The following is a 14,667-nucleotide window of genomic DNA, read 5'->3' as shown; positions in this document are numbered from 1 at the left end:
ACATCTTAACAATATTGAGTCTCCCAACCTATGAAAAAAGTATATATCTCCATTTTCAAAATATTCTTCAATTTCTCTCAGTAATGTTTTGTAGTTCTCAATGTATAAGACTTTTACATATTTTATGAGATTTATTTCTAAGTATTTCATATATTTTGATGCCATTGTGAATGGTATTATTTTTAAAAATGTCAATTTCCAATTGTTGTTAGTAAAGAGAATACAATCGATTTTTGTATATTGATCTTGTATTCCACTTGTTAAACTTGCTTATGAGTTCTAGTAGCTTTTTTGTGGATTCATTTGCATTTTCTAGACAGATGATCATGTCATGGGTAAATAGAATTTTACATCGTTTTTTCCAATCTGGATGCTTTTTATTTTATTTTATGGAATTATTGCCCTAGAACCTCCAGTACTATGTTGAGTAGATGTGATGAAACTGAACATCCTTGTCTTGTTTCTCTGATCTTAAGGGAAAGCACTCAGTCTTTCACATTAAGTGAAAGGTTAGCAGTAGACTGTATAGATGCTTTTTATCAGGTTGAGAAAGTTCCCTTCTATTGCTAACTTACCAAGTTTTATCAAGAATTCTCTTTTTGTAAGCATATAACATATATTTCTAAGACTTGTGGGACAGACAAAAGTGTATATCCACAAACAAATTCACATGCAACTATATTGATTTCTATATCTATTATTAAAATCTATGAATTCATGTTTCACCACCGCAGGATCCATTCTAGTTTTCTTCCTTTCCATATATGTAACTCCCTTTTTTAATAGTGAGAAACTGGTTTCCATCCTCCTTAATAGATTTGCTTATTTGATCAACCTCTTGTGTGTAACCATTCTCCCATCACTACTCCCATCTCATAGCTCATACCATGCCTTCCACATCACACTTGGAGTCTGGCATTCACTGCACTGCTGCTGCCTTCCCCAACATGGACATCCTCATTACCCTGCTTGGCCTCTGACTCCCTGGCTTGGGCTGCCCTTCTGCATGGACACTCATCTCACCCTAACCATGCTCTGATTCTCTGAACTGGGTCATGCCCTTTCACATGGAAGTCCCCTGTTCTTGCTCATGCACTGACATCCTTGTGGGTGTTACCCTGTTGGCTTCTGAAACCCATGTTGGGCTGCATGCCTAGGAGGCCCCTCTTTGCCTAGACACTGAGTCTCTGCAAAGGCTGCCCTCCCACATGGTCAACCCCATAACAGGGTAAACTGTCATGGGGTTTTGGAGCCTGAGACCACATGACAGGCTCTTCTTTTGCAGGGACTCTCCTTAACCCTTCTTGGGCTCTGATATCCTGTAGTGGGTCACTCCTCTGCATTGATGCCCTCACCCCTTGTGGCTCACACCTGCAGTGGGAAGCCCCAGACAGAAGCTCCTCCTGTTTTGCATGTCTCTTCCATCTCTTATCCTGCCCCAGCTTGGAGACCTAACTTGCTTGGCCCCAGCTAGACTTTTAGAGCTGAGTTTTTCAGGAAGAGATAGAGAAGAAGAAGGAAGAAGAACTCACTCATTTATTTTTCATGAATAACTTAAAATATTTTTTACATAACGAAAAAGTTTTCCACTATTTTGTATTGGGATTTAAAAAAATTATTTTAGGAAGAAAGGACACATTTGACTATACTTGGTCTATCTTTAAGAGAGTGTAGCTCCATGATTGCTTCACAAGTGTCTTTTATAAGGCAATTGTAGTCATAATTAAGTTCAACTAGCGGTATAACTAAGGTAAAAGCTCAGCATGTCCCAGGAGACAAGTACACACTATAATCCGGGAGGAAATAGCATAGACACTAAAGAAATTGCAAGACTGCCTATATGTATCAGCAGACTCCAGGCAGAACCAAAGTGGGCAGAATATAATACTAGTTTTGGCAAAATTTATTGTTTTGATGCATTTGAGAGTATAAATTTAATATACTTCTAGAGGTGACTCTAACAGCTTACTTGATTGGTTGACTACAATTTGAAGGAATTCCATGGTGGCTGAGATGCCAGAGCTTCCCTGAAACAATGTAGAGGAGGGAATCCAAAGGCTTAGGGAGTTAGGAAGGTTGAACTGAATACTCGATGTGTGACCTGCACAGCCACCTGCCAACTACATTCCACAAGATGACCCAGAGGTATTTCCTTCATGACAGCAATGAGAAATATATTAATGAAGGAAGTACTGCATCCTTGAACATCTCTGTGGTTTCTCCTCTTTCTAGAAAAGTTATGACTGTAGTACAGGATGATGCCATTGAAAAGGGGTCGAGCGGCAGCACTTAACTGCCAAAGGGAAGGTAAGTACCTCTACCATAAAGGTCGGGAGGGGCATACTAGTAATCAGAATGTTTTGATTGGCAGAGATCTTTGACAGTGGATAGTTGATCATGATGTGTCTTGAAAGTAAATATGTGGGCAGCCTGTGAGTGTAGTGCCTAATCTATGTAACAGCAAAAACTCTGGTAGCTGAAAACCTGACTTGAATTCCCACAGAGAGGAACTGAAGCCCCTTACCCAGCTTTTAGACATAAGTAAATTTATAGACACAGAGCCTTTTGACTGAAAGGTAAGCCAGGTGCCCTTGAGGAAGGACCCTGCACCATTGCCAGATGCACACACCATAAATCCTCCTCTAAGACTTCTCCAAAGGGACCAAAGTTGACAACTGACAAACCCCCACATTTTCTCTCTGACCCATGGGTGATGGCTTTTATTGTTGGAAGGGCTAAGCAGAAGCTCCTAGAACTTTCATTTGTACCAAGAGAATAAATCAGAAGCAATATTGCATCCCTGAGGGGACTGCAAAAATCCATGCTGCCATCAAAGACTTGAAAGAAGTGGCGATAGTTATCACATCTCCACTGAACTCATCAGCTGGTCTGTGCAAAAGTCACATGGGTCTTGAAGAATGAGTGAGGACTACTATGAACTTAATGAGGTGGCGACTAAAATTCCAGCTGCTGTCCTAGATGTAGTATCTTTCCTGGAGCAAATTGATATGTCTCCCAGCATTTGCTTCGTAGCTACTGACCTGCCTTTTTCTCCTCACTGATTTGCAAGGATTGCCAGCAACAATTTGCATTTACCTGTCAGGGCTAACAGTATACTTTCAGTTTTGCTTCAGGCTATGTCAATTCTCCTGCTCTCTATCACATTTATTCTGCAGAGATGCTGATTGTCTTGATGTTCCACAAAACATCACATTGGATTACCTCATGGATGACATTATGATGAATGGATCTGATGTTCATGAAACACCATATACTTTAGAGGCCTTGGTAAGATATAAGGTAGGAGATAGGCCCCACAAAAATTCAGGGACCTGCCACCTCAGTGTAGTTTCTGGGGGCTCAATTGTCACTCCTCCAAGGCAACAGGAAAGTTGCTGGTCCTTGGATGATCTAAATGGGAAAAGAGGAAAAATGTGCGTTCAGCCTTTTTGTATTTAGGAGGGAACATATGCCACATTTAAATGTGCTTTTTGGATTCATCTATAGAGTTGTCTATAAGGCCGCCAGTTTCAAGCAGTGTTGAGCAAGTTCTGAGAAGTCTCTGCAGCAAGTTCAGACTGTGTACAAGCCATTGTATCACTTGAGCCTTATTATCTAGAAGGTCCAGTGATGAAGTATTTATGGTAAACAGGAATGTTGTGTGGAGTCTTTAGAAAGCAACAAAAGGAAAATCACAGCACCAAACTCTAGGGTTTTAGTGCACATCTATGCCTTATTCTGGATATGGCTATTTGCCTTTTGAAAAATAGCATCTCCCTTGCTATTAGGCTTTGGCAGAGATTGAATGCCTAACAGTGGTATGCTGGGTGATTATGTAATCTGAACTTCTCATCATGAATTGGGTGTTGTATGACCCTCCTAGACATAAGGCCATGTGTGCGCAGCAGCAATCTACCATCAAATGGAAATGGTATCCAAGAGACTGGAATTGGGCAGGTCCAGATGGTACAAGCAAGTTGCATGGGCAAGTGGCTTAGATTCCTTTGACTCTGAAGGTACGTTGCCTCTTCCACTCATATGGTTTATGGCCTCTTGAAGATACTCCAGTTGAATGAGGAAGAAATAACAAGACTGGTTTGCATATTTTTCTGTATTACACACAGATATTACTCAGTTTCACTCACGGGTGATCCTGAAGGACACTGGTAAAGAAAGATTCTCCCAGTGGATAGAACTTTGAGCAGCAGATTTCACTGTATGCTATGTCTAGACTAAGAGAGGGCTGGTAGTACACATGGACACTGATTCGTGGGCAGTTGCTCGTGGTTTGGCTGGACGGTTAGGGACTTGAAAGAAGTAGGATCAGAAGATTGATGACAAGGACATCTTGGGAAGAGGTGAATGAATGGACATCTTATAATGGTTACCAACTGTGAAGATATTTGTGACCCATGTGAATGATGACCAAAGTGCATTCAGTGGAGGGGAAGTTCTTAGTGATTAGGTGGGCAATTGATGTACTCAGTGGGTGTCTGTCAGTCTCTTTTCTTGGCCACTCTACTGCTTACTCAATGAGACAAACAGAGTGGCGCTGGTGGTAGAAACAGAGAGTATTCATTGCCTCAACAATGTGAACTTCCTCTTACCATGGCTGGCCTGGCTAACACTACTACTACTGCTGAGAGCCTAATATGTCAACAATAGAGGCCAACATGGATCCCCTAATATGGCCCCATTCATCCGGGGAACTAGTCAGCCACCTGGTGGCAGGTTGATTCCATCGGACCTTTTCCATCTTGGGGTCAGAGATGTGTCCTCACTGAAATAGACACATTCTGGACACGGATATGCCTTCCCTGCCATAATGCTTCTGCCAGTAGCACCATCTATGGAGTCACGGGGCACCTTATCCACCATCATGGAATTTCCCATAGTGATGTTTCTGATCAATGATTCCCATAGCATTGCTTCTTTCACAGCAATGAAGTGCAGCAGTGGTCTCAAGGCCATAGAATTAACTGGTTTTACCACATGTCCCATCACCTGGAAGCAACTGGACAAATTTTGAAAGATGTAACAGCTTAGTGAAGACTTAATTATAGTGTCACTTGGGAGTCACCACACTGAAATGATGGATTCCATCTTAAAGTGTACTTACTGTGTGTGCTTTGAAACAGAACATATATGGTACTATCCACCCCACAGCCAGGACATATAGGTCTTGGAATCAAGAGATGGAAGTGGCTCATGTACTATTAAACCCAATAATTCACTCACAGAAGTTTTGTTTCCCCTGCTGGCTACCTTGAGCTCTGCTTGTTTGGAAGTCTTAGTCCCCAAAGAGGAACTTCTCACTAGGGTACACTGCAATGGCTCAATCAGGAAGAGAAACCCAATCAGCAAGGCACTCTGCCAGATCTTACAGGGGAGAAAAGCATGACTGATGTGTCTGCTGAATCCATGAGGACGATTTCTTGCAGGTGCTCACTTCTGCAAAATACATTCTGGGAAGTATTGGAAAAGTTTTGATTCTGTCAAGTTTATACAAGAAGAGAAAAAACAGCCATGTTTGCTGATTTTTATTTATTTGCTCACCTATGTGGAAAGAAAAGAGAGGGCCTTACAGTCTTTTGGGGTAGACAAATCTTTTCCAGGCCTTCAAGGCACTTGAAGATGCATTTAGTAAGCAAAACTTTCTTACTATCCTATCTACATAAGTTACAGTATAGGACTAAAATAGAGCAGGGATTCTGGGTGATACAAAATTAATGTTAGGTCAGTTGCACACTCCTTGAGCCATCGTTGGTGATTCTGCTAAGGTTTTCTCTTAATTTGCTCTGTGTATATCCTGGTTAAAGGGCCGACCTGTGACTTTAGAGCATTTCCTATATTTGGCCCTATTCTAGTGTTGTAGTTAAGTACATGGATCTGGAGTCAGATTGCTGGCAGCTGAATCCTAGCTTGGTCAACTTGTAGCTTTGTGATCTTTGGTGTCAATTAACTTCTCTGTGCCTGTTTTCTTATCTGTAAAATGAGGATAATAGTTATATCTACTTCAGAATGTTGTTTGGAGAATTAGGATGACATATGTACAGTCCTTACAACAATGATTGGCCCATGGTCAACCATGACTAAAGTTTAGCAATTCTTATTATAACTTGGCAATGTGTGTTGTGAGTCTGCCTGCCAGGAATATAAACCATTTGGGATCCCTGCTCTCTTTCTCTAGCAAACCTGCAGAACACCTGCTAAATAGCTCATATAGACTGAATCGTGTCTCCCCTCCCACCTCCAAATTCATATGTTGAAGTGCGAACTCCCTAATGTGACTGTATTTGGAAATAGGGTCTTCAGGCAGGAATTAAATGAGGACGTAAGGGTGGGGTGATAACCCCATAGGACTAGTGACCTTGTTAGAAGAGGAAGAGACCAGGGCTCACTCTTTCTCCATCACACACAGAGAGAAGGCCACGTGAGCACACAGTGAGAAGGTGTCCGTCTGTAAGCCAGGAAGAGAGGCCTCACCAGTAACTAACCCTGGCACTTTAATCTTGGACTTCCTGCCTCCAGAACTCTGAGAAATTAAGGTCTGTTATTTAAGCCACAAGACTAGAGTATTTTATTATGGCAGCCCTGGGAGACTAATAGCATTATGAAATTGCATAATTTAAATATTCAGGCTGGATGTGGTGGCTCACGCCTGAAAGCTCAGCACTTTGGGAGGCTGAGGTGGGAAGATCGATTGAGCCCAGGAGTTTGAGACCAGCCTGAGCAACATAGCCTGTCTCTACTAAAAACAAAAAATTATCTGGGGTGGTAGTGTGCCTATATTCCCAGCTACTCGGGAGACTGACCTGGGAGGATCACCTGAGCCCAGGGGAGGTCGAGGCTGCAGTGAGCCCTGATGGAGCCACTGTACTCCAGCCTGGGTGACAGACAGAGACCTTGTCTTGAGAAAAAATCAAAAATCAAAACAAAACAAAAAACCTGTTGCCTTTAGAGATAGATGGAACTGTGGAGTCAGTATCCTCAAATTCACTCACTGATGTGAAAAGCTGTTTGGGATTTACTTCTGAATGTATTTCTCGGCTGTACAGTGTTCAGAAAATGGAAGCAGGGATTATGGAAACCATCTAGTTTTGAGAAAATCAGGGCCAAATGATTGCTTTTTGGAATCTTTTATCAAAGTTTTCTAAGATCTTCATTAAATAACAAGCAAATCTGAGAGAGCACGAGATCTAAAAAACCTTTTCAGCCCACACTGAATTTCCTAATCTCTGGGAATATAAAGTCAGATTTGGTTTCTATGTATTTTTACTCTGAAATGTAGAGACAATGTAAAAACTTAGGCAGTAATCGTGCAAATTAAGAGTCATTCTTTAATGAATGCCTTGCGTTTGCAAACAGGCTTTACGCCTGGCAAGCTCGGACCCCGTCCATCGTGGGGCGCCAGGAGATTGCTGGGCCACTGTCCCCAGTTCAGGGCTGGGTCCCCGCGTCCCCGCGTTCTCCGAGTCCCTGGTCCCCGCCCCAGCCGGCGCCGGGACCCGCCCGACTCCCCGCCCCTCTCCCGCCCACGCCCCAGCCGCAGGGGGCAGGGCGGGAGGCGGGCGCCCGGCGCGTCCAGTCCCCAGGACCCTTTTAAAGCGTGGCGCGCCAGGGCCGGGCATGCCGAGCCCGGTGGCGGAGACAGCGGTGCGCCCAGCTCCCGGGAGAGGCCCGAGCAGCCGAGCGCCCAGGGCTGCCCTTCCCGGGCCGGCGGGCTCCCCGGGCTCCCCGCCGCCGCCCCGTGCGCCCCGGGAGGGCCCGGCATGCTGCGCCAGCTGCTGCTCGCCGCGCTCTGCCTGGCGGGTCCCCCAGCGCCCGCGCGCGCCTGCCAGCTGCCCTCCGAGTGGAGGCCCCTGAGCGAGGGCTGCCGCGCCGAGCTGGCCGAGACCATCGTGTACGCCAGGGTGCTGGCGCTGCACCCCGAGGCGCCCGGCCTCTACAACCACCTGCCCTGGCAGTACCACGCCGGCCAGGGGGGCCTCTTCTACTCGGCCGAGGTCGAGATGTTATGCGACCAGGCGTGGGGCAGCATGCTGGAGGTGCCCGCCGGCTCCAGGCTCAACCTCACCGGCCTGGGCTACTTCTCGTGCCACTCCCACACCGTGGTCCAGGACTACTCCTATTTCTTCTTCCTCAGGTGAGCCCGGCGGCGCCGCCACCTCTCTCTCTGCGCCACCTCCCGAGGTCGCCGTTACCTGGAGCCAGGCCGGTAACTCCCCGGGCAGCCTGTCGGTGCCAAGTGAGAATGCCCCTGGGGCGCCTACCCCTTGCCTTCTTGGATCTCTCTTGCTCCGTCTGACGTCTCTACAGACACCCTGGCTACCCCTGGTTAAGGCGGTTTAAAAGACAGGGAAGGTTTCTGTGCCTTGTACACAGAAGAGCATTGCAGACAAAAGCTCAAAGCGCTCTCCAACAGTCCGTTTGACTCGGGTTTTTAAACTGGCCTCAGTGGGACTAGATAGGGACGGTGAGAAAAACAATATTTGAAATCAGTCTGTGGCTGGCATTTTGGCTCTGCCCTTCCTAACCGTGATTCTGAGCGCATTTCTTGACACCTTCTCAAGAGCTACCATAGCCTCACCTGTGTAAAGTGAGAAACAGGGCTGGTTGAGCAAGGAACGTAACTCATGCAAAGCACCTGGTGCAGGTTAGACCAGCTGTCCACTCTCTCCTCTTCCCCATTTGCTCAAATGCCAAGATGTGAATGGTGTGGAATGTAGCCGGGGATTGCTTCACTATCTCATATCAGCTGCCAGGTTCTTTGAAATAGCAAAGGTTTACTGGGGCTCGGGGTTCTGCTGCTGGTAAAATCCTGGGTAGCAATGCTTTGAGGAGTGGAGAGGTGAACCAGGCAGCAGGTCCTCTCTGATTATAGACCACTGGAATCTTCTGAAGTTCCATGAAGGTTGGCCTGTGGTCAAGATGGAATGCATCTGCCTAAGAATTCAGTCAATTCTCATTGACTACTGAATTCTTCTGAAATTTGAATAGAGAGTGCCAAGTAGAACCCTAAATTCTTTGGTTGGCTTCAATGGAATTTGGAGAGTGATATAAAACAACTGAGAAAAACATCAAAATGGAATCTAACCTATCTATCAAGATAGTGAATTAATCCACTGTTGGGGTGATCAGTTGTAGTTCCAGTTTTCCCAGTCTGGGAAGTAGCACTAAGGATATTTGGAATGAAGCTGACATGGGTCTGCAGATTCACTTTTAGCTCGCATTTCTCTGAGAAAGAAAACAGTTCTACAAAGTGGTGTTTGTAAGTGCATGGTAACACATGTTTTCCATATTGAAGCCAGAATATCTAAGTTTAAAAAACATGTCTTGCTTTGTGTTGGCTTGAGTGGTTCAGCTAGATTAAGTGTGTATATATATATATATATATATATATATATATATATATATATATATATATTTCCAGAGAAGTGTAGTTTCTGAATAAAGCCAGCGAGACTGAGAGAGTGCCCTTCTCGATACAGAGAAACTTAGGGTTTCATGTTTTTAATTAGGAAAAATACTGAGAAACAATCTATAAAACTATTCAAAACCAGAACTTTGTTCTCCAAAGGAAAAAGAGCCCAACTATTTGAGCAGGCTTTTTAAAGAAATTTTTATCATGAAATACAGTTTGTCGAATGGTTCCGTGGTGCTCAGCCAATTCTCATCTTTTTTGCTCTACCATGTTCACAAAAGTTAGGGCAGAAATACAAAGACAGTAGTCTGACATTTTCATTTCACAGGGCTGTCTTGCCTTGGAGTGTGTTAACAACTACACACAAATCATTCCTTCTCTGTTATTCTGGGACCCACTGAGATGAAACTGGACCTCTGGTTACTGTCAGGGGTGAGGGTGGCAGTGGAGACTTGCTGGTGAGCTCTACGTGTTGTTTTTTTTTAGACTGGAGTGTAACTTTCATCTCTTTCTTTTTGTGACTTTTTAAAGACTCATTCTAATTGATTTATGCTAGGCCTTTAAATGTGTTCACTAATAGGTATACTGCATTTACTTTGTACCAAGTGCTTCATTTACTTAGGTTTTTGATGCAACGCTTATGACATCACCAAAAAAGTAGGTACTATTTTTTATTTATATATATTCTTTTTTTGAGATGGCGTCTCACTCTTGTCACCCAGGCTGGAGTGCAATGGTGCAATCTCTGCTCATTGCAACCTCCGCCTCCCAGGTTCAAGTGATTCTCCTGCCTCAGCCTTCTGAGTAACTGGGATTACAGGTGTGTGCCACCATGCCCAGCTAATTTTTGTATTTTCAGTAGAGACAGGGTTTCACTGTGTTGACCAGGCTGGTCTTGAACTCCTGACCTCAGGTGATCCACCTGCCTTGGCCTCCCAAAGTGCTGGGGTTATAGGCGTGAACCACCGCACCTAGACAGTACTATATTCTTTTTGCAGATTAGAATACTGAGGCTTAGAGGAGTTAAGACATTTGTTTCATGTCATAAAGAAGAGAAATAGCAAAGACAGAACTTAAACATAGGTCATTACAGCTGACCTTTTTTTCACCAGGAAATAAGGAACACTCTTTGAGCAGGAAGACCCCTTGGGGGACTTGGAAGACAACACAAATAGACAAACAGGCACCATACACATACTTTTCTCCATACTTTGCTCAAACTTATCTTTTGAAAACCTTAAGGGTAGACTGATGTAGTGTGAAACAAAGAAATAATTAGAAGTAGTAACTCCTCTAATGAGAGCCATGCCAGACATTGATGTGAAATTGGCAAGCCCGTTGCAGTTGTCTGTGACTCTTGATTGAAGCTGGTGCACCCTTGACTGTCTAGTCGATGTGTCTGCCTTTTTTTTCTCCACTAGGATGGATGAAAATTATAACCTCTTGCCTCACGGAGTCAATTTCCAAGATGCCATCTTCCCAGACACTCAAGAGAACAGAAGGATGTTTTCTAGCCTTTTCCAGTTTTCAAACTGTTCGCAAGGGCAGCAGCTGGCGACTTTCTCCAGTGACTGGGAAATCCAGGAAGACAATAGGGTAAGAATCAGCTAAATCCTGTGCCACAGCAAAACAATAGTGTAGCCACACTTTGTGTGTATTTTGTGACCAAAGGAGTCAAGAATACTCTTCCAAAAGCCCAGACCAGAGAGTATTATCGTATGCCCTCTCTCTCTCCTGCTATCCCTCCTTACCTCCCAGCTGTTAAAAAAGACCATTCATAAACTTTGGATCCCTGAAGCTTTACTGTTGGATAAGGAGTTCTTCCCGAAGTATGAGAACAAGATGAGATGAAGATTGGCATGCTGAGCCTCAGTTTCCTCTTCTACAGAACAGGGACAATAGTAGCATCTATATCAGGCTTGTCCAACCTGCAGCCCAGGACAGTTTGAATGTGGCCCAACACAAATTTGTAAACTTTCTTGGAACATTACGAGATTTTTCTGCAATTTTTTTTTGCTTATCAACTATCGTTAGTGTTAGTGTATTTTATGTGTGGCCCAAGACAATTCTTCTTCCAATGGGGCCCAAAAGATTGGACACCCCTGATCTATGTCAGAGGGCTAAGGCAATATGATTTAAATATGTAAAAGCTATGATTATGTAAATCCGTTAGCGTAATGCTTAAAAGAGTAAGTGCTCAATAGATGTGAGCTGTTACGACTGTTCCTGACTGTGTGATTGTTATCGACAGCACAGGGCCCTAAGAAATTGTCTTAGAGGAAAGGAAAAGTGCTGAGGGAAATGAAATGAAATTGCTATCATAGCTACCGCTTCTGTGATTCTTAACTATAGTTGGTAAGACATAGAGGTGCAGGATGGCCAAGGTGGTTGCTAAATGTAAGAGTCGGGATCGTAAGTGTTGGGAATGAAAATATAAAAGAGTCTTCCGATCTGGGCCAAATGCCAGAGTTGGAGGAAAATTCTGATGATCATCACTCTTCCAAAGCAACGGACATTGCCACAACCAAGTTGGGATGATAGTGGGGGCCAGGCCAGTCTAGGTCTCTGGGGCAGTGACCCACCTCTTCCAGTCCCCGATTGAAGACGTTTTTAGGGCATGTGACACACTGCTGGAGAGCGAGTTCTGATGTGGGTATCACATGGAATAAGGACTTTTTTTTTTTTTTTTTCCATTAATGAACGCATTTGCACATGTTAAGAGACTCCCTTCTTTCCACCCAACAAGAAAGATTTGAAAGAAGTGTCTTTCTCTTGTCTGGTGGGATGGCCTAGGGTAGCTGCCTTGTTCTTCTGAATCCCCTTATTGTCTTTTTTATTTTGTTTTCCTTCCAACTTTTATTTTAGGTTCGGGGGTACATGTGTAGGTTTGTGACATGGGTAAATTGCGTGCCCCTGGGGTTTGGTATACCAATCGTTTCACACCCAGGTAGTGAGCACAGTACCTGAGAGGTAGTTTTTCCATCCTCACCCTCCTCCCATCCTCCACCCTCAAGTAGGCCCCAGTGTCTATTGTTGCCATCTTTGTGTCCATGTGTACTCAATGTTTAGTTCCCATTATAAGTGAGAACATGCAGTGTTTGGGTTTCTGTTCCTGCATTCGTTTGCTGAGGATAATGGCCTCCAGCTGCATCCGTGTCTGCAAAGGACAGAATTCAAACCCCCTTCAAAGGGAGATTCAAAGGGAGCTTTGCCCAGGGCTCCCTGGACCGTGGAGGCCTTCTTCATGCTCTTGCACAGAAGCTATTTCTGTGAAGGGCAGGTACGTCCAACTAAGGGAAAGGATTTATTCTTCTTTGACATATGCCTGTAATCCCAGCACTTTGGGAGGCCGAGGTCGGGGGGGATCACCTGAGGTCAGGAGTTCGAGACCAGCCTGGCCAACATGGCGAAACCCCGTCTCTACTAAAAATACAAAAATTAGCTGGGCAGGGTGGTGCGTGCCTCTAATCCCAGCTACTCGGGAGGCTGAGGCAGGAAAATCGCTTGAACTCAGGAGGCGGAGGTTGCAGTGAGCTGAGATCACACCATTGCACTCCAGCCTGGGCGACAGAGTGAGAATCCGTCTCAAACAAACATTCCTCAGCTCTGCCCTACTGACAGCAGTCTAGACTTTTCTAACCCCTCCCTGATGGTTAGAAAGTTAGAACTTTCTGAACGCTTGTCATGTATTTTGTTCCCAATGTGGTTCCAAGCACCTGTCTTTATTCTTCCTTTTCCCGTTAAACTTTACTGTTGCCTACTCTGTATTGAGTTGGACCCAGCATGTCTAAGCCTGAGTATCCCAAGCCCGAGTCATACTTAATTTTTTCCAAGTGAGGCCTTTTTAGGCTTGGCCCTTTGGTTCTCCATCTTGTGGGAGCTTTGCTTATATGACTATATAATAGATTTATGTCAAGAGATCAGATATTATTCTAAAAATACTTGAATAGGTTAACCCTTAAAATCTTAAGCTACATAACTTTTTAACACTGTGGTCACTAATCTAGCTACTAACATTCTTCTGGAATTAGATTTTTCCATCATTTGGGAAAAACAAAGAACAATAGGACCGTGGAGAATTGTTTCAGCGTGAAGGCAGATCTATTTCTGTTGATCAGATGTTGATCTTGGGGGAGAATTCCTTTTCCCTCTCCCTTGAATCACCCTGGCCTCTTAGATAACAAAGTGTGGGAGCATTCCAGGCTCGGAGGAAAAGTGGAAACTTGAGGTGAGGAAGATAATTATTTCACTTTGCTGAGCTGCTGTGGAGCAGAATTTAGTTCAATCTGAGGGACCCTGCACATTTCCAGACCTTTGCTTGTGCCATTTTTACTCCCTACCCACTTTGAAAGGGACCACATCAAAGCTACATCAAATTAGCCCATTATGGGCTGATTGCAGTGGCTCACGCCTGTATTCCCAGCACTTTGGGAGGCTGAGACAGGCGGATCACTTGAGGTCAGGAGTTTAAGACCGGCCTGGCCAACATGCTGAAACTCCATCTCTACTAAAAATACAAAAATTAGCTGAGGATGGTGGTACGTGCCTGTAATCCCAGCTACTTAGGATGTTGAGGCAGGAGAATCGTTTGATCTTGGGAGGCAGAGGTTGCAATGAGCAGAGATCGCGCCACTGCACTCCAGTCTGGGCAGCAGACCAAGACTCTGTCTCAAAATAAAGAAAAACAAGAAAAATTAGCCCATTAGTTTAAAACTTAATTTGAAATTAAAATTACATTGACTTTTTAAAGTTTTCTGATTCTCCTTAAGATATTTTTACATACCCTGGAGTGATTAAAATAGTTGTGAATTATTGACTACTACTTGCTTCTTTTGTTTTTTTTTTCTTTTGAGATGGAGTCTCACTCTGTAGACCAGGCTGGAGTGCAATGGCGTGATCTCGGCTCACTGCAATCCCCACCTCGAGGGTTCAAGTGATTCTCCTGCCTCAGCCTCCCAAGTAGTTGGGATTACAGGTGTGTGCCATCACACCTGGCTAATTTTTGTATTTTTAGTAGAGAGGGGGTTTCACCATGTTGGCCTGGCTGGTCTTGAACTCCTGACCTCAGATGATCCACCTGCCTCAGCCTCCCAAAGTGCTGGGATTATAGGCGTGAGCCAACGTGCCCGGCCTACTTGCTGCTTTTTTCTTAACAACAACAACAACAGCAACAACAACAAAAAACTTTAAGCGTTTCTTTTTCTGTGGGAAGGTAAGCATCAAATTATCCTACCCAGGATAAA

General features: G+C 44.3%; 1 protein-coding gene across 5 annotated transcripts in view; it reads left to right on the top strand.

Moving 5' to 3' along the window:
- Positions 1 to 14,667, top strand: part of CCDC3 (coiled-coil domain containing 3) — a 177,318-nt gene that overhangs the window by 63,932 nt on the left and 98,719 nt on the right. For 4 of the 5 annotated variants that reach the window (XM_054436286.2, XM_054436287.2, XM_054436285.2 and 1 more), the window contains one exon: positions 10,846 to 11,020. In XM_054436286.2, the coding sequence (XP_054292261.1) occupies positions 10,847 to 11,020 (174 nt within the window). In that variant the 5' untranslated portion in view covers position 10,846. Of the gene's footprint in view, positions 1 to 7,576; positions 8,147 to 10,845; positions 11,021 to 14,667 lie in introns of those variants that run through there. The other variant, XM_054436284.2, reaches the window with a different exon arrangement.

The sequence above is a fragment of the Pongo pygmaeus genome, chromosome 8, assembly GCF_028885625.2.
Source record: "Pongo pygmaeus isolate AG05252 chromosome 8, NHGRI_mPonPyg2-v2.0_pri, whole genome shotgun sequence".
NCBI classification, from domain to species: Eukaryota; Metazoa; Chordata; class Mammalia; order Primates; family Hominidae; genus Pongo; species Pongo pygmaeus.
This window is presented reverse-complemented; position numbering and strand designations above follow the sequence as displayed.